The sequence below is a fragment of the Entelurus aequoreus genome, linkage group LG19, assembly GCF_033978785.1.
Source record: "Entelurus aequoreus isolate RoL-2023_Sb linkage group LG19, RoL_Eaeq_v1.1, whole genome shotgun sequence".
NCBI lineage: Eukaryota > Metazoa > Chordata > Actinopteri > Syngnathiformes > Syngnathidae > Entelurus > Entelurus aequoreus.
Window position 1 is genome coordinate 30,286,556 of NC_084749.1, and position 21,490 is coordinate 30,308,045.

At 38.6% G+C, this 21,490-nt stretch overlaps 1 protein-coding gene across 2 annotated transcripts in view; it reads left to right on the plus strand.

The window, feature by feature from the left end:
- ror1 (receptor tyrosine kinase-like orphan receptor 1) overlaps positions 1–21,490 on the plus strand; it is a 313,481-nt gene that overhangs the window by 228,337 nt on the left and 63,654 nt on the right. The window contains exons 1-3 of one of the 2 annotated variants that reach the window (XM_062028261.1): positions 15,179–15,204; positions 17,721–18,011; positions 18,286–18,319. In XM_062028261.1, the coding sequence (XP_061884245.1) occupies positions 17,750–18,011; positions 18,286–18,319 (296 nt within the window). In that variant the 5' untranslated portion in view covers positions 15,179–15,204; positions 17,721–17,749. Of the gene's footprint in view, positions 1–15,178; positions 15,205–17,720; positions 18,012–18,285; positions 18,320–21,490 lie in introns of those variants that run through there. The other variant, XM_062028260.1, reaches the window with a different exon arrangement.

Below are 21,490 nucleotides of genomic sequence, written 5' to 3' on the forward strand. Positions count from 1 at the left end.
TTGATGACAGGGCACCATTTAGACGCCTGCCACAAGAAAGGGAAAGGGTTTGATTTTGACAGTGATCCTCGGGCCGAATACCACAACACTCACCACAGGACAATTGCATACAGATCGGCTCTGTTGCAAAGAAACGAGCCGGACATTTTCCTCTTTGTCCTTTTAACATTGCGGATTTAGTTAAGTTTATACTTGCTTTTTTTTTAATGCTTTCTACTGCTTCATTGTCAACGATTGACGTGCACAGGCACGCCGCTGCAAAGACCGTTTAAATCAGCTCTACTGATAAAATGATGACTAAGAAAGTTGCTCATTTTGTGTGACCCTCTTGTTGATTTGACAATGGCGATGACTTTTGTAGCGTTTAAGGCAGGGGTGTCCAAACTTTTTCCACTGAGGGCCGCACACTGAAAAATCAAAGCAAGCGGGGGCCATTTTGATATTTTTTATTTTAAAAACCAATACAATATATGTGTAAAAAAGATACATTTAGGCCTCCACTCAGACTTGATCCCAGGGACCCCAAAAGGTTTTGGTCAAAAAAAATATTACATCTGTGTCATTATTTAGTATTATTATTATTATTCAAGGTTTAAATCTCTAGATCAACATTAGGTCTATCTGTCAATACAACGCTTTTAAAGATTTAAGTCGTATGCTCTTTTTGTCCAGGAAAACCGTGTTTTTTTATGGAAAAAAACACAAAATATGCAATAATTTCCCCCAATAAAATTTTAAAGTGGAATATTTGAGATTATATAATAATTGGAGTCTTAAAAAGGTCAATAACTCATAACAACATTAATTTTAATTCATTATTTTTTTGACCAATGACACATAAAAAATTTAAAAAAAGTCCCACTAAAATTATTGGGGATCCAAAAGGGTACTGCTCAGTAAAGTTTAAAAAAATAAATCCAACATTTTTTTTTACTTTTACCACAATAGTCTCAAGATCAACTTCAGATCTATCCGTCAATTATAAATTTGATTGTTGTTTATGTTTTTTGTTTGTTCGTTTTAGGCCCTTCTTTAAAAAACTTTGTTTTTTAAATGGCAACCAAAAAATATGCAACATTTTCCCCCCAAAATATCTCAAAGTGGAATATTTAATGTGAAGTAAATGGACCCTTGAATAGGTCAATAATTCATAATGACATTGATTTTGATTTATTATTATTTTTTAAAGAAAGAAACAGCCTGCATGGCAGCTTAGTGTTATTAGAATAAATAATGCAACATTTTCTTGTTACATTTCACCTGTTTGCTCTTTTATACCACTTTTTATGTTTTTTTTGTTTTTTTTCATCGTATTTTTAGAATGTGTCGTGGGGCCGTTAAAAAATTTGAGGGGATTATTATGATGCGTTCAAGAGTCTTATGGTCTGAGGGAAGAAGCTGTTACAGAACCTGGAGGTTCTGTAACGGAGGCTGCGGAACCTTTTTCTAGAGTCCAGCAGTGAAAACAGTCCTTGGTGGGGGTGGGAGGAGTCTCTACAGATTTTCTGAGCCATGGTCAGGCAGCGGCTTTTTGCGATTTCCCGGATAGGAGGATGAGGAGTCCTGATGATAGGTGGTTCTTGCATTACAAAATTTTAGTTATGGCGTTCTGCGTTACAGCGTTTCACTTTACATTTTGCGATACGATGTTTCAGCCTCCGACATTTTGTTACAATGTTTTGTAATATGACGTTTTGTGGTCCGATGTTTCATGTTATGACGTTTCACGTCACAAAGTTTCGCGCTTTAACAGTTTGCGTTATGAACTTTTCCACGTTACGACATTTCACTGTTTTGCCTTACAACCACGGATGTCCGATAATGGCTTTTTACCGATATTCCGATATTGTCCAACTCTTAATTACCCATACCGATATCAACCGATACCGATATATATAGTCGTGGAATTAACACATTATTATGCCTAATTTGGACAACCAGGAATGGTGAAGATAAGGTCCTTTTTTTAAAAATTCATAAAATAAGATAAATAATAAATAATTGAATAAAAAAGAAAGTAAAACAATATAAAAACAGTTGCATAGAAACTAGTAATTAATGAAAATTAGTAAAATTAACTGTTTAAGGTTAGTACTGTTAGTGGACCAGCAGCACGCACAATCATGTGTGCTTACGGACTGTATCCCTGCAGACTGTATTGATATATATTGATATATAATGTAGGAACCAGAATATTAATAACAGAAAGAAACAACCCTTTTGTGTGAATGAGTGTAAATGGGGGAGGGAGGTTTTTTGGGTTGGTGCACTAATTGTAAGTGTATCTTGTTTTTTATGTTGATTTAATAAAAAATAAAAAAAACAACAACAACAACAACAAAAAAAACGATAGATAATAAAAAAAACGATATATTTATAATTTCCGATATTACATTTTAAAGCATTTATCGGCTGATATTATCGGACATCTCTACTTACAACTTTTTGTGTGATGTTTTTTTTAGACTTGCAACAATTAGAAATAAAATTTGTCGGAGACAATTACATATATTTGTCGACATTAGACGTGACGTCATCACTTGTGTTTTTCCCGGCAGAAGTGGATCACTCGCAAAAACAACGCCACTGCTAACCTGTAAAGTTTGACGATGTTTCCTCTTATTCTTCTTAAAAACATGAATACCTTGCTCATTTTGCAAAGTAAACCTTGTTTTTATGGCAATACATCTGTGATACGCGAGCATTTAAAGCGGAGACATGATACGGTCTCAACCTTGGTAAGAATGTGAGCTTCTACCTTGTTAGCTGGCTAACAACAGTGAGATTAAGTTGTCTGATAAATAACTTTAACTATCATTTTAGCCAAAGTCAGCCTGCTGAATGTTGTCTATATTAATTCAAGTACGTTGTAAAGCACCGTCAATTTGAAATACCGTAAAAAAAGGCACTTTAACACACACGAACAGCGCATGAACCCCCCCCCCACACACACACACACACACACACACACACACACACACACACACACACACACACACGGAGAGAGACAGACAAGCACCAATGCGGAGGTATCATAAGATTAAACATACAGTCTTTTAAATAGGCAACATATTAAGAATTAATCAAAGATAGAATTCTACTCATTGAGTCTATTAGAGTGTTAAAACTGCCAAGAGTTAATCAATAATCAATATACCAGTGTGCAGCTTTTTAAACATCACAAAATGCTTTTCTTTTTGAGGAAGTTAGATTTTGTGTTTTGTTGTTTGTTTTCATTGCTGCTGTTTTAACTGTTTTTTAAATACATAAACAAGGTTCATTGTTTGTTTTTTTTAGCACTTTGCCTTTCCTTTCTTTTAAATGGACAACATTTTATTAGTCATTTTAATTTTTGTAACAGCTGAACAAGCAGCTACAGTATAAATAATCATTTATGAATGAATTGGTCATCTTTGTTGTTAGTAGGCACATGCCTAAAATAACTTAAGCTGAATTTAGAAGTTGATGGAAATATTAGAGCCAGTAAATATGTGTACTCTTTATTATCTGATTAGTCGACTAATCATTAAGATAATTGTTGACTAATTGACTATCAAAATAATCGTTTTTTGCAGCCCGAGTTATCATGCAAGCATGATAATGTTAATATTTGTTAATATTTGCCATCTTTGATAAATTTGCAAAAATAAAAGCAACCAAATGCTTGCTTTGCCACAGAACATCGTTTTGCCTTCCAAATGAACATTCCTACTCATAATGAACATTATTATAATCCCAGTCAAAGGATTACATTGGCAAAGTAAAGAGGTTAAGAATGCAGAAACATAGAATAAACGAACTGCGGTTACAATAACAGCTAATGTTCGGATCTGCAGGCTTTGTATTACATACAAACTATTACAAAAAGTATTATTGTATCATCTCATTCTGCCTTGAATATCCATTTAGAGAGCGTGTTAAACCAAATAGACGACACTTGAGCCTGTTTCTGGTCTTTTTTGTCAAAGTCTGTGTAATTGTGGCTTTCCGGAACGAGTGTCAGAGTGTCCTTGAGCAAGAAACTTACCCCATAATTACTCCCAATGAGCAGGTTGCATGGTTGTCTCCATGTGGCTGTGAGCAATTGGGAAGGTTGCACGCTGTATAGTAAAGCAATGAAAAAAGCCTCGTCATTTTCACTGAGCGCCTGATTCACTAAGATCCAAACACCACACGCTAAACAGCGTGTGCAAAAAAATTGAATAGCGTGTACTATTAGTGAACATGTTGCGTGCGATTTACTAAGACTGCGTGTGCAATTGCAAAGTGATGCAGACAGCCTTATTTAAATGAGAATTGTTATGTGTGTATCACCACGAATACACTCATTTACTGCACTTGTACCTGCTGCGTTTTGCTATGTTTTCAAAAATGCAGGAGACATGTACTACTTTTTATGGGATTTTTAGAAGCAGTCCTGCAGTGCATCTACAAAACCCAAAACCAGTGAAGTTGGCACGTTGTGTAAATCGTAAATAAAAACAGAATACAGTGATTTGCAAATCCTTTTGAACCTATATTCAATTGAATAGACTGCAAAGACAAGATGCTTGACGTTTGAACTGGAAAACTTTATAATTTTTTGCAAATATTAGCTCATTTGGAATTTGATGCCTGCAACATGTTTCAAAAAAACTGGCACAAGTGGCAAAAAAGACTCATAAAATTGAGAAATGCTCATCAAACAGGCAAATTGGGAACAGGTGGGTGCCATGATTAGGTATAAAAGCAGCTTCCATGAAATGCTCAGTCATTCACAAACAAGGATGGGGCGAAGGTCACCACTTTGTCAACAAATGCATGAGCAAATCGTCAAACAGTTCAAGAACAACATTTCCCAACAAGCTATTGCAAGGAATTTAGGGATTTCACCATCTACGGTCCGAAATGTCATCAAAAGGTTTAGAGAAATCACTGCACGTAAGCAGCAAGGCCCAAAACCAATATTGAATGCCTGTGACCGTCGATCCCGACATCAGTGTGTAAAGGATATCATCACATGGGCTCAGGAACACTTCAGAAAACCACTGTCAGTAACTACAATTTGTCGCTACATCTGTAAGTTTAAGTTAAAACTCGAAAGCCATTTATCAACAACACCCAGAAACGCCGCCGGCTTCGCTGGGCCCGAGTTCATCTAGGATGGACTGATGCAAAATGGAAAAGTGTTCTGTGGTCTGACGCGTCCACATTTCAAATAGTTTTTGGAAACTGTAGGCGTCGTGTCCTTCAGACCAAAGAGGAAAAGAGCCATACGGACTGTTATAGGCGCTAAGTTCAAAGGCCAGCATCTGTGATGGTATGGGGGTGTATTAGTGCCCAAGACATGGGTAACTTACACATTCGTGAAGGCACCATTAAAGCTGAAAGGTACATACAGGTTTTGGAGCAACATATGTTGCCATCCAAGCAACGTTATTATGGACGCCCCTGCTTATTTCAGCAAGACAATGCCAAGCCACGTGTTACAACAGTGTGGCTTCGTAGTAAAAGAGTGCAGGCACTAGACTGGCCTGCCTGTAGTCCAGACCTGTCTCCCATTGAAAAAGTGTGCCGTATTATGAAGCGTAAAATACGACAACGAAGACTCTGAAATGTTGAACAACTTAAGCTGTACATCAAGCAAGAATGGGAAAGAATTCCACCTGAAAAGCTTTAAAAAATTGGTCTCTTTTTAAGTTAATGAAAATCTCTGTTCACACGTTATAATCGCGTTAACGCTGACAGCCTTGATATAAATACAACAACATCAACAATATGAACATTACAACAATAAATATATTGTTGGTATATTCATTATTCCTACACTTTTGATACAAATTATTGTTACAGTGTAATAATTGTTGTTACCTGTGGTAATGCCACTATGATACAACATCTGTATTATAATAGTTGAACAAAGTAACAGTTATATGTGAATAATCGCGGAACGGAGAACTGGGGGTGGGATTAAATAAATTATCTTCTTCATACTCCCTTTCAGGCAAAACTGGACAATAATGCATTACATACTGTACATTACCTGCACTATATTAATTTATATTATTATGTGTTGTCAACTTTGTACTTTTTTATGTCATTGCCTGAAATAAATAAATAAATGAAAAAAATTAAAATAAATGAAGAGCACTGAAAATTATCAATCTCATCACGCTAGTATCGATTTGATACTGTACTACTCTCGGTGTCAATATTGTCACTATTTTGATGGATCCGCCGAATTCCAGGACAAACGAACAGGGAACGTTTACGTTACTGTTTTTCAAAGTGTAAGCCGGTCCTTCTCATAGAAGTGCTAGAGGACTTCAATTGAGGTGCAGCAGCTTGAGAAAAATAATGATAATCCAATTGTTAATGTTTACTAAGGTATGTAATGTCAAAGGCAAAGAAAAAAATATTTTTAGTTCCTATACACGTGCGTAAATTTTCGAACTATATTTTTAGGGAGTATTATGTTATTGGGAGAGACTGGAACTGAAAAATGTTGTATCATGTCTGTGGTATTGTTTATTGTCTGTTGGTATTCAACCAGAAGAACCTTGAGAGGTCAGAGGTCACTGACCTGAAAGAGGGCCTGCTGGTCCACAAAAGTGGTTTTGATGGGGTTGAGGTCAGGGTTTAGGGTCTTTGATGCCAAATTGTTGCAAACATGCTCTAATGAAGATTGCTTTGATAATAACATTTATAGCAACAATTACTCCCTTTCACAAAAATGTTCTTCCATTTTAGCCCAGTTTGTGAAATCAAGGACTGTTAAAACTGTTTAAAATAATAATTTGACATGTATTCTACACTTAAAAAATCTCTAAATCCAAATGGATCTCAGTACAGTACTGTACAGTAGGGCTGGGGATCTAAGAGTACTTCTAAATGCAATACGATAATATCCATCCATCGCATTATCATTTCGATGCTGCAATATGGTTGAAACAAAAACAAAGAAAAAAGTACACACTATAGCTTATGTTTTGCATCTTTGCATATTGTAGCGCCTTGGTTTCTCCTTCTTTGCTTCATGCGAGGAGCAAAATAAATGTCCCTTACAGTGTGGTTGTTTGAAGGCATCGTGAGACTTGGTGTTACATGTGTGATCTAATATGGCAGATACATTTTTAGTTATAGAACATTATACAATTTACCATAGGGAAAAATACAACAGTTCATGGCGAGAGGAACAATCCAGTTATCTTATTGCAAGTTCAAATATCGCAATATTTTTATATATTGTCACACTTTACTGTACAGTACAATCAAATAAATTGTCTGAGGTACATTTTCCTCTCATTCTACCCTCTCACAGCCAACTACCAAGAACAAGATTGTCTGTAAATAGCTAGTTTCCCTCATTTCCGGACTATAGAGCGCACCTAAATATAAGTCGCACCCACGTAATTTTTAAACAAATTACATTTTGTACATCTATAGGCTGAACACGTTTTTAGTAGAGCTGTCCGATAATATCAGACTGCCGATATTATCGGCCGATAAAGGCTTTAAAAATGATCGGTATCGATTTCAAAAAGTAAAATTTATGACTTTTTAAAACGCCGCTGTGTACACGGACGTAGGGAGAAGTACAGAGCGCCAATAAACCTTAAAGGCACTGCCTTTGGTGCCGGCCCAATCACATAATATCTACGGCTTTTCACACACACATGTGAATGCAAAGCATACTTGGTCAACAGCCATACAGGTCACACTGAGGGTTACCGTATAAACAACTTTAACACTGTTACAAATATGCACCACACTGTGAACCCACACCAAACAAGAATGACAAACACATTTCGGAAGAACATCCGCACCGTAACACAACATAAACACAACAGAACAAATACCCAGAACCCCTTGCAGCACTAACTCTTCCAGGATGCTACAATATACCCACCCCCAACCCCGCACATCTCAACATCCTCATGCTCTCTCAGGGAGAGCATGTACCAAATTCCAAGCTGCTGTTTTGAGGCATGTTAAAAAAAATAATGCACTTTGTGACTTCAATAATAAATATGGCAGTGCCATGTTGGCATTTTTTTCCATAACTTGAGTTGATTTATTTTGGAAAACCTCGTTACATTGTTTAATGCATCCAGCGGGGCATCACAACAAAATTACGAATAATAATGTGCTAATTCCACGACTGTATATATCGGTATCGGTTGATATCGGAATCGGTAATTAAGAGTTGGACAATATTGGAATATCGGATATCGGCAAAAAAGCCATTATCGGACATCTCTAGTTTTTAAGCTGCAGGTTTTGAAACATTAAATATTTACACAGGCGCTAGTGTTCAGTGACAAATTTAATAAGACACTGCCTGTGTACATGGGCAATAGTTATTTCATATGATCATAATTCGGATTAAAAGGTTATTGTGTACATGGACCCTGAAAAAAATGAGCCGATTATACGTGCATTCTAATGCATCACACCTTCCATCGGAATACTTTACTTTGTAATGCACAGCACATACCGTACACCAGGGGTGTCAAACTCAAATAGAGTGGGCCAAAATTTAAAACTGAACAAAGCCGCGGGCCAAGGTTGAACAAATTAACCTTTTAAATGGGACCCAAACAAGTTTTGCATTGAGTATTGAACAAGCAAGGCTTATATAACTTTATAGTGACATGCAAAATCCAGTTTCAAATAATATTAATAATAAAAAAATATCAATGGCATATCAAATACAATTTCAATAAAAATTGAATGCCTCTTTTCTAACACTGTTACAAATATGCGCCACACTGTGAATCCACACCAAACAAGAATGACAAACACATTTTGGGAGAACATCTGCACCTTAACACAACATAAACACAACAGAACAAATACCCAGAATCCTTTGCAGCACTAACTCTTCCGGGACGCTACAATATACACCCCCCGCTGCCACCAATGCCCCCCCCCCCCCCCCCCCCCCCCACACACACACACACCTTGTAGCGTCCCGGAAGAGTTAGTGCTGCAAAGGGTTCTGGGTATTTGTTCTGTTGTGTTACAGTGCGGATGTTCTCCTGAAATGTGTTTGTCATTCTTGTTTGGTGTGGATTCACAGTGTGGCGTATATTTCTAACAGTATTAAAGTTTTTTATACTGGCACCCTGAGTGTAACCTGTATCAATGAAGATCAAGTATGCGTTGCATTCACATGTGGGTGCGTGCCAGAGCCGCACATATTATTTGACTGGGTCAGCACTCGTTGGACTGGACGAAAAGGGGACGTTACGTTTTCGGGAGATGCACTGAAATATGAGAGTCTCCCGGGAGGGTTGGCAAGTATGACAATTAGCGGTGAATGCGGTGTCCCGCGGCACCGCCGCTGTATATAATCGGCGGGCCAGCTCTAGTGTTAATTTGATATCGCCTCAAGGGCCAAGTGAAATTACACGGCCAGAGTTTGACACCCATGCCGTACACGGAAAGGTGTGTTATTGTTTGTGCTATGGCGCCATCGTTTGGACAAGTTTGCTCACTGCAGGTGCTTAAGAAGAAGCAGTTATTTCCACTGTAAACAAACATAGCTGTGTGCAGTTCTGCTTGTCCGACGTTGTCACGCTATTTATTTATACGTTTTTCTCTCTGTTCACTACTTTTGTTTTACCTCTTTTTTTTTTTAAATGGAGCTGTTTTGTGCCTTTTATATTGTGATATGTACGGGTTGCCGCATGTCCTGTGTACGTGCCTGAGGCTAGCAGTTAGCACTTGAGGTAGCTGTAATGTCATGAATAAAACAGCTTGTTGAGACGACAACCGGATCCCTTCTTTTATTGTTACATCGACACATGAAACTCCAGACCATACTTTTGTTTTTGCTAGTCTCGTTTTTAGAGCAATAAACTGAACAGTATATAACACTACGTCTGTACATGTTGAATGGGAGGAGACAGCAGCAAGACAATCGCTTCATTCCGAGACTATTACATTTAGTCCCACCTCCACCAACTAGCTAACGTCAAAGATAAATTTAACACAAACTTCGGAAAAAGTGTTTTCATGCGCTCCAATCTGAATGACTATCAGCATAAACCACATGTCTCGATCAAATCGACATTTTGGTCCCAACGTGTGTGATCGGGTCAGAATATTCCGAATAACATGTTTATATGAATCACGTTGATTCCGGACAGACTTTTAATCAGATGAATTGTGTCCATGTTCACATTGCTACCAAGTGCTGTCTTGATCCTCTTCCTCCTCCTCCTGCACTCTGAATCTCTTGAAGTCGTCTTCTTTGGTGTCGGATATTAAAAGTCTCAAAATTGCTTTGTCCGACATTTTCTCAGCCTCACTTTCACTTTTCGTCTTGTGGCAAATTGGCCTCTGAGATTGTGCCGTCTTCCTCACACACAGCAATCCAGCCTTTGGAAACCGGTTTCCTTTTTGATAACCAGGTCGATTGCCTTTAACTTGAAAGCAGCATCGTATGCATTTTGTCGTGTCTTCTCCATGACGAGAGTGAGTCCATAACGTGTTAAATGGCTGACTCAATGATTGTGTGAGTGTAGTATTTAATTTAATCTCAACAATTTCATTGGTCCATCGTGACTCAATTTGCCAATTTTACTAGTCTTATGTGACAAGGCAAAATTCATTGGCGGCATTGGAAGCTTGAGAACCTGTAAAAACCCAAATTGTACTGAGACTTGGACTTAGACTTAGACTTAGACAAACTTTAATGATCCACAAGGGAAATTGTTCAACACAGTAGCTCAGTTACAGTGATGGAAAGTGTAAGGATGGAAAGAACAAGTCGCAGAGTTCAAAGCATTGAAAAAAGTTGTGATTTATAGTCCTGAAATTACGGTAGTTGGATAATTCTACTTTTCCCTCAAAATGACTCAAATAATCCTTGATAAATGACTGTTTAAGGGACTGTACACGCAGTGAAACTAGTCCTTGAAGACAGCACCATTCCTCTGAGGTTGTTTTATGTGCTTAAGTGTGCCTCCTGACACTGCTTTAAAAAATCCATATCAAGTTGGAAAGGTCTGTCTTTGATATCAAGGAGTACTCATGACTACCATTTTTATTAAATATCTAGTGTATACATGACCTCGCTAATTATATTGCAAGTAAAATTGGGATTGGGATTTTACTTGCATATTAATATCAACCTATGCAGCCACTGAGGTTTGACTATCTGAGACTCCCCTGTACATACTTTTTCTTCGGTATTTGTGTTGGCCCATGTGTGAAACCAGAAGCATTTTTGCTTGCTTAAGGTCGGTTTGGGGGTTGAGGGAAGTTTCCAATGTTTTTTTGTTTTTTTTCTAAACCAATGTTTGTCCTGCACGTTAAGCTCTTAGGTGGCTCTCTTTGTTGTTTTCGACAGGACACCGCAAGGAAAGTAAGTGGTGGTCCTTGAAATTGTTTGTTTTACCCCTCAGTGTCACGCAGTGCATCACTGGGGGCTCTGATGAATGTGATACATTTATTTTTAAAAATGTGTATGAGTCAAATAGTCAATGAGTTGCTAAGTTCGTAGCTTTGCCCCTGCAGAAGTGTTTTGCATTATGGTCGCCATGTTTTTCAACCAATTTTACAGGCAAGTGTACCATTTTTTTAGCTTCCAAATCCAATTTCAAGTCAATCCAACTTCATAACTTATTGTATGTAAACCAGACAGACTCCTATCCACAAACTGCTTCCAACTCAAAAGTTCTGTACTTCTACACAAACAAATAACAGTTTACAAACTTAAATGGTTCTTAAACAAGGTTCAAATTTCTCCATAAAAAACAATGTAAACATGAATAATGGCTTTCAGCCTCGACAAAAGTCTTTATCATTATCTTTATTATAATTTAGCAAAAGTTTATACACATTGAATTAGGTTTGTACGGTATACCGGTATTAGTATAGTACCGCGATACTAATGAATCATATTCGGTACTATACCGCCTCTGAAAAGTACAGGTCCGCCACCCCCCCACACCCCTGTCATTGTCACGTCGTGTCATTGCTGGTTTACGAGCAAACAAGCATGTTCTGCAGTGCACAATCACGAAGTACTTACAAGCAGACACAGTGTGTAGACAGAAAAGGGAGAATGTGTTATGATCCGCTGCCCGGATCATAGTCTGTTTACGTTTTCGAGTCACTTGTGTTTTCAGCACCTCTTGAGTTTGTTTGTTTCAGTTGCCATGACGGCAGATTGCACTCACCTGCCCCTGGTAAGTGTTCGGGACGCTTACCTGTTGCCCGGGCACTAATCAGAGGGCTATTTAGTCTATGCCCTGGCCTCACTCGGTCTGGCTTGCTAATTTGCTTTTTGCAACAGTCGACAACAGTTTTTGATTCCTGCTCTGTACCTGCTAACTTCCACGCTTGGCCCTTTGACTTGCTAGCTCCCACGCTAGCCCCTTTAGTTTTGCCTTCCGTGCTATGAGCACGTTTTTCTTTGTTCCCGTCTGATTTATTTTTAAAATAAATAATTTCCTACCTGTGCGCTGTGTCCAAAGTCCGTTTGCATCCTGGGAGAACAAACCTCGCATCACGATGCGACCCGGTCGTCACAGAATGAACACATTTTGGCTTAAAAACTAACGGTAAAGGTGAAGCTATAACACTGAAACGTCCACCGGAAGAGGTGCTTTAAGACATGGATAGCTAGCTAGTGGCTAAAGTCCAGCCGATGTCGGCAGTGTTTTAGCTACTTCTAAATCACTAATCCTTGTCTCCATGGCGACAAATAAAGTAAGTTTCTTACAAGTATCATCCCTGCAGGACGAGGAATAGCTAAACATGCTTCACTACACACCGTAGCTCACCGGCGTCAAAATGTAAACAAACGCCATTGGTGGATCTACACTTAACATCCACTGTAATGATACCAAGTACAGGAGCGTATCTGGCAGTGACGTGCGGTGAGGTTCATGGCTGGTGAGGCACTGACTTCATCACAGTCAGATTTACAAACATATGAACCCTAAAGAGTATCTTATTCACCATTTGATTTGGCAGCAGTTAAAGGGTTATGTTTAAAAGCTCATACCAGCATTCTTCCCTGCTTGGCACTCAGCATCAAGGGTTGGAATTGGGGGTTAAATCACCAAAAATTATTCCTGGGTGCGGCGCCGCTGCTGCCCACTGCTACCCTCACCTCCTAGGGGGTGAGCAAGGGGATGGGTCAAATGCAGAGGACAAATTTCACCACACCTAGTGTGTGTGTGACAATCATTGGTACTTTAACTTTAACTTTACACATACAAACTGTAGCACACAAAAAAGCACATTTAATTAAAAAAAAAACGTTATTATGGTCTTACCTTTACTTATAAATGAAGTCCATGCGCAGCTCCTTTTGAACAAAAGCATCGATAACTTGTTTATAGAAGTCTTCCTTATCTTTCTTCAGTTTTAAAAGTCTCTCTGTCTCAATGGAGAGCTTCCTTTAAGTATTACCTCCTGCTTCGATTGAAAGTCCAGTTTAGAAAACGGTTTTATTTTAGATATGTAATCCTCCATGTCAATAGTCCAGGCAAGAGGAAAAAATAAACGATCGCTGCCAACTGTTGCTGCTTGTTGTCACTTCTTCTGCAGCCAAGTAGTCGCAAGAATTATCTCTGGGATCACTAGCGCCCTCTACCACCAGGAGGCGGGATTACTGCGAGCCTCAAACAGTGCGTCTTTTGCAGCCGTTTTATGATTGCTCAGCACAAGAAATACGTTACACACATAAAGTTGTTGACAAAATACACTGTACATTATATACCTCAGCTAACTAAACTATGGAAATGTATAATATAGTTCATATAGCAATACGGTCTCACTGCACAGCAGGCCAGCAGTTAGCCGAGTCATTGCGCAATCCATGGTGAGGCTCAACTCAGTGACGTGCCTCAACTGGCTGGTGATCACCGCAAGTCTCTTCTCAGTATTTGAACGGCAAATGTGAAAATTCAGCGATTTTTAATAAAAATAATCTAAAACTTGTGAAGTTAAATGGAAAATAACTTTATAGTATAATCACTGGATACATGTAACAATTTAATTTTTTTTTTTACTTTTTACATTTTTTTTCTTTCCATGATGGCACGTGAGGCCCCGCCTCACCTGCCTCCCCTGACTGCACGTCACTGGTATCTGTTCGATACTACTATGATTATGTCGATATTTTTTGGCATCACAACATCTTCTTTCGTTTTTTTAAAATGTATATTGTGTTTATAAACTCAGGAAATATGTCCCTGGACACATGAGGGCTTTAAATATGACCAATGTATGATCCTGTAACTACTTGGTATCGGATTGATACCCAAATTTGTGGTATCATCCAAAACTAATGTAAAGTATCTAGCAACAGAAGAATAAGTGATTATTACATTTTAACAGAAGTGTAGCTAGAACATGTTAAAAAAGAAAGTAAGCAAATATTAACAGTAAATGAACAAGTAGATTAATAATTCATTTTCTATCACTTGTCCTTAATAATGTTGACAAAATAATACAATGGAAAATGACACAATATGTTACTGCATACTTAATCAGCTAAATTAGGAGTCTTTGCTTGCTTACTTACTAATAAAAGACAAGTTGTTCACTATTTTATTTAAGGACAAACTTGAAATGTTTAATGTACTGTAAGATTTGTTTGTTCAAATAAAGCCAATAATGCAATTTTTTGTGGTCCCCTTTATTTAGAAAAGTACCAAAAAGTATCAAAATAATTTTGGTATTGGGACAACACTACATTGAACACAATATACATGAGCATACAGTACTGTATATCAAAACTAATGGGTTATGTATCAACTTTTTATTTAATAACAAAGCCAAAGCAACAACTGGCTGAACTGTCTTCATTTACAGACGCCCTTAATTTGGTCTCCATCCATCCATCTATCCATTTTCTACCGCTTGTCCCTTTCGGGGTTGCAGGGGTCTATTGATAGTAAATCGAAATGTTCGTACAATGAGGGCTTGTAAAAATCAAGCTTCTACTGTATCAATTAGGGACTTGCCAACCCTCCAGATTTTCCCGAGAGACTCCGCTTTCCCGGTATCCACCCTGTGGCATTAAAGGGATGCAACAATGTGTCAACAAAAATCTCAAATAAAATTGGTTGCTGACACATTGATTTATCCACAATATTCAGTGACGTCATTGCTCGTGTTTTTCTTGACAAAAATGAGCATGCGGGGGTGAGCGCGACCGGCAGAAAGAGAAAAATGGCAGTTGCCTCTGGCAACAACACTGTGAGTAAAAACATAGAAAGTATGGGAACATTTCACCCTAAACACGTCAGACATGATTAACTTGCTCAGTTTACAAAGCGGAGTACGTCCTAAAGGGGAGACTTGTCGGACATCTGGAGGACTTGCTCCTTGACTCTCCTCTGTAAGCGTGTTAGCTTGTTAGCTTGCTAGCTAACAACAGATAGACAAGGTTGACAAAACATTGATTTAACCATCATTTTAGCCAAAGTCCACCAGCTAAACTTTGTCTATATCAATTCAGGTGCTTTAATCCTTAGGAACTTCAACTTTTTGAGGAAACTAGATAGCTTTGATGCTATTTTTACTGTCCATTGTTTGCATACAAATGTGATACTTTGTTTTGATTTACACTTAGCCTGTCTTTGCTTTAAAATGTACATAAGGTTAATAGTTATTTATTTTATTTTTGTAACAGCCTAATGAGCAGCACAGTTACAGTAAAAATAAATATTTATGAACAAAATATTCATCTTTACTCCACATACCTAAAAATATATCAAGCTGAATTTAAAAGCCGATTGAATCCAATGAGTTGACTAATTGTTTAGTCAATGACCCCCTAGTGACGTATATTTGACATTGTTCACACAACCTTTTTCACGCTTAAAACACAACGACTACACCAAATGCACTGGCGACAGGACTCCATTTTGTCATATACGACCATGTCAATTTAAAATACAAATTTAGAGTACGGGTCGGTGTTGTTTAAGACATGTCTGATATCATGGTTATTAACCCTTGTGTAATGTTCATATTGTTGTTACTCAGCCAGCGTTTGTGGGTCTGATGGACCCGTTGCATTTTGTGGCTTTTAATGCCTCACAATCAAACACTTTTATGTTAAAATACTGAACAGATGTTTATTGGGATAAGGTAAACATCAGATGTTTATTGGGATAAGGTAAACATCTGTTCAGTATTTTAACATAAAAGTGTTTGATTTTTGGCAGACAATTTCTCTGCCAGTTTCTGCATCCCACAGGGATTCTTCTTTTGTGTTTCTGCACCTGCGGTTCCCACACAAGGTTGCAACATTGTTTGTCAACACTGTCTGCTCTCTTTTTCTCGCACATTTGACCTCTTGATGTTCTGTGTACCTACACTCTGTCCTTCTCCTGTCTAGGCCTGCTGTGTGTGTGTGTGTGTGTGTGTGTGTGTGTGTGTGTGTGTGTGTGTGTGTGTGTGTGTGTGTGTGTGTGTGTGTGTGTGTGTGTGTGTGTGTGTGTGTGTGTGTGTGTGTGTGTGTGTGTGTGTGTGTGTGTGTGTGTGTGTACAGTGTTTCCCATAAACTGCCAAGATACCTGTGGTGGTGGTGGCGTGACTATGGGCGTGGTCACCATGACATCATCGAGTGATTTGCATAATTTACTACAATGATATGATTTTCTCTAAAAAGGCTCAAAAAATGTATACTTACTAATTAATAATAACAGTTTTGTTTTAAACGTCCATCCATCTATCCATCCATCCATCCATCCATCCATTTTACAATATAATTACAACACTTTATGAACATATTTATATACAGATTTGAACAATAAGTTATTCACTGAAATATATTTATTAATTGTGGTTCTTACAGAAAATATATCTTATAAAAATATAAAAGCGAAAATGTCTCTTAAAGCTCTGCCCCTTTAATTAGTGCATACTAAATAATTTAACTTTAGCCTACTACTACAACCATATTATTTACCAGCAACATAAAGTGAAACAGAGGCAGAGGTGTCCTGCCAGTCAGTAACAAATAAACAGAAAACAGTAGTGGTGGTAGATAGACACAAAGCTTCATCAAACATCTGATCCACTGAACAAAGAGCTCCAAAAATCTTGATCCTACACTTCTCTTTTGTAAAGTAAATCTGAACAGCTGATATGGGCATCTACATCAACTATATGATTTGCCTGAGAAGCTAGACAGGACAAAAATATAAATAAAAATACAAATTTTTGTGGCGGCCTTAATTCTTTCGTGGCGGGCCGCCACAAATAAATGAATGTGGGGAAAACACTGGTGTGTGTGTGTGTGTGTGTGTGTGTGTGTGTGTGTGTGTGTGTGTGTGTGTGTGTGTGTGTGTGTGTGTGTGTGTGTGTGTGTGTGTGTGTGTGTGTGTGTGTGTGTGTGTGTGTGTGTGTGTGTGTGTGTGTGTGTGTGTGGTACACAGAACATCAATTTCCACACTTCTATTTGCCCCAGGTCCAGCGGTCATCTTATACTGTATGTCATAGAAATGTGTAGGGGGGGTGTATGGTGAGTGGTCATTAAGTATGTATTCTGATATATGTTATTCACAGAAAATGAGCCAAAGTCAGTGAGTTTCAGTTTGAAAAATTAAATAATTGTATAATTTTTCTTTTAATAAAAATTGAAAACGGGTCACACAGACTCGAACACCACACAAGGGTGACTTAGCTGTTGTTTCCTTCTCCTATTGTTCAAAACTATTTGTCACATTCAATTCCTCGATATGTTTTGCATTCCTGTCTTCCAGGGTCGTTTTTCATCCGTCTTGAGACTCCTATGAACAACATAACCACATCTCTGGGCCAGACAGCCGAGCTGTTTTGCCGCGTGTCCGGCAACCCGCCGCCGACTGTGCGCTGGCTGAAAAACGACGCACCCGTGGTGCAGGAGCCACGGAGGGTCTCTTACCGTTCGACGCCATACGGGTCGCGTCTCCGTATCCGCAACCTGGACACCACGGACACTGGCTACTTCCAGTGTGTCGCTACCAACACCCAGGGCACGGTGTCCACAACAGGCGTACTGTTCGTCAAATTTGGTAAGAAACGTATGAAAGAAGTGCCAGTGGCAGATCAGCAGTCCAGAAGTGCTTGGCAAGATTTACAAAAACACTGAATGACATTCCGAAAACATTTTACAAGTAGAGTTTAAACCTCTTGGTATGATTTAACTTCTTTTCTTGCTTCAGTTTTTCCTGGATTCACGTTACAACCCTTTGCCTATTCTTGCTTGTAGCTGGCAGCTAGCACACAGACAAATTTGTTTATGATAACATTTGTCCTGTTAAATTATGTCATTGTCTTCCTTTCCAGGTCCGCTGCCTCCCCCTTTACCGGGACGACCAACGTAAGTTTTTTGATGTCATTTTAGCTAATTGTACTCCATTGTTTTCATTCAGTAGTTGTATCTCCTGGAATCGTTCACGTCTATGTGAAGATTAAATTATGCCTGGGTATTGAATTTTGCCAGTGATGCCAGACTTTAACATTTTGCTTAATCTCGTTAAAGACACACAGTATGTTACTCATTGTGTAGTTGGCCCCATAAAAACACCACACAGTATACACATTGAGTAACCATTCACATTATACCATTTTTATTTTATTGGTGCCACTTTTTGTGGCTAAACAAAAGAGTTTCATTGAGCCCTAAATGCCTTCTGGTTTGAGCATCAGCACCTCACATGGTTTACATTACTTGGTACTTTGCAAAGGTTCATTTGTCCAATGCGTACTATGCAAAAGTTCGTACTTCGCTAATCTTATGTTGGGGCTGGTAGATGATGTTGATTCTGAAGCATGTATGCGAATTATAGAGCTGGATTTGGTTTGGATATGTGTAATGGCAATATAAACAAAATAAGGGGGAAAACCACCGAGTGAGATATCCTAAAATCGTAATCAAGCTTTGATCATAAAATTGGAATCAAATATCTGCCAATGTGAATCAAGTGTAACCCATTTATAAATGGGTTATACTACGCTTTTCTACCTTCAAGGTACTCAAAGCGCTTTGACAGTATTTCCACATTTACCCATTCACACACACATTCACACACTGATGGCGGGAGCTGCCATGGAAGGTGCTAACCACGACCCATCAGGAGCAAGGGTGAAGTGTCTTGCTCAAGGACACAACGGACGTGAATAGAAGCTGGGGATTGAACCAGGAACCCTCAGGTTGCTGGCACGGCCACTCTCCCAACCGCGCCATGCCGTGTAACAAACAGATTAGTAATACCCAAAATACAAAATAGAACAGTATAAGGGCCAATCTGCCAAAACGGTGCCATTTGTGTCCCCCAAGAGATAGTATATATATATATATAAATGCATGACAAAGTTAACTAAGCAAAGTGTCCTGCACATTGATCTGATTGTATAATGAACTAGAAAATGGCTCAGAGAGCACAGAGCTTGACAGTGATCCAGATCATCCAATCATTTGTTTCTTTACCCATTACGGAGATTTCAATAAAGTTTAATCAAAATATGTTGCTAACTAACAGACAGATGGACAAACAAACCCCATAATCTAAGGCCCATACTTTTTCAGCAGGCGAGCTACTTTTTAAATGACCAAGTCGAGGTGATCTACATCATATATATATATATATATATGTATATATATATATATATATATATATATATATATATATATATATATATATATATATATACTGTATATATACATATATTTATTTATTTAGCTGTTTTTGTTCACATGTTGACGGTGTACAAAATACATGCATGTTTAACACATAGATTCCTTTAGGATAGGATAACATAAGTCTTTATTGTCATTGCACAATTACAACAAAACTTTGTTTTCAGCACAAACCTGTTCAAGATTAGACAAACAAACAGTGTACAGGGTTACAGAACAGGAACGCTGATGGGTCGCCACAAGGCGCCCCATAAAAGATGGGAAAAAGGTAAAACGCTGGGGAAGGATGAGTAAAAAAATACAATCTAGACTGGGCTCCTAAGGGGGCCCAGTCTGGAGTGGGAAAATACCTCCATAGCAAAGCACATATACATATTACAACATACATCTCCAGATATCTAGCAACAGAGGGAAGGGAGTGCGGGGTCATGGTTGTAGGCTGCAGCTGTCAGGCGCTGACCATCCATTCATCAGCCCTATGGGATTTGCGTCGAGGGCGTTGTATTGGGCGTGGTGGGGTATGTATGTGTGTGGCGTATATTTTTGTGGATGCATGTTTGTGTGTAAGCCTGCAGTGTGTCTCTGTTCCACGGCCTTGATGTCGTGCAGTCGCTCGTCCAAAGTCAACAACAACAGGTCCATGAGAGACAAGAAGGGAGTTTGTTGTGTCTTCGCGGCACTGTCCTTCGGGAGAGTCTCGAAGCCAGGGAAACAATCCAAGTTAGAATGTTTTGTATACGAGTGAAGATAAGACAAGAATATAAGTTGGTGTATTACCTGATTCTGATGACTTGCATTGATTGGAATCAGACAAGATTCACAGTAGTGCTGATAACTTCCACATTTTCGATTTTACATTGTGGAGGAGAAAAAAATTCCTCCTTTCTGTCCAATACCACATTGAAGTGGTTGGTTTTGGCATCTTGTTTGTCCAACTTCCATACTCCTTTTTATACACTTTACAAGAAATACATTGACGGCAAACTCCGTGGCTTGCTAGCGTGTTTGCTCTAGCTTTCGGAGACTCTTATTTTGTTAGCGCAGGCAGGATGGAGCAGCACTTTTATTGTGAAGACAGGAACTGTGCGGTCAGTCTTTAGGCTTTTGACGGGAGGTACGGTTGATATAAAAACTGTTTCTCACCTTCCTGACGGTCTTTTTTTCCTTCACACTGAGCTGGCAGCAGCCATCATCATTTCACAAGATCCTCGGGTGCCTTGAATGTCAATCAAGTGACGAAAGTGATGTCATAGTGAAGATTTATGATGGCTAATTTTTAGGTCTATTTTTTCAATGCCTGGCTGGCGGTCGACTGACACACCCTCCGCGATCAACCGGCTGCCAGCGATCGACGTAATGGTCACCCCTGACCTTAGGTAATTAATTATTGATTAATTAATAATAATTCTTAATTAAATAATATTTATAATAATAATATAAATGAAATTGCCATTGTCGTGCCTGTTTGTTTTCTTCGTCTGTCACCTAAAAACAAGCTGCACTGTGTTTGTCTCCGTGGATGGAGGCGGGGTTGCTAGCATACACAGTCAGAGAAGTTCAGGCTCGTAATGCAAACATAAGGTAACATAGTAGAAATTATTTCGGATCAGGCCCAAGATCTAATTAAGATCAAATTCTAACATTTCCTAAAAGTTTCATTAAGATCTGCTCTGCTGCTCAAAAAAATGGAGTGAACCGTCTTTTCAGTCATTCACTCTCTTTGTCTCTGTGGGTGGAGGCGTGGCCGCTGGCTTACTCACACACAAAAGTTCAGGCTAGTAATGTACATAAGGCAACGTTGTAGAAATGAAGTTTTGCCCTGTGAACTACGTTAGACAAGGAATCAGTTCA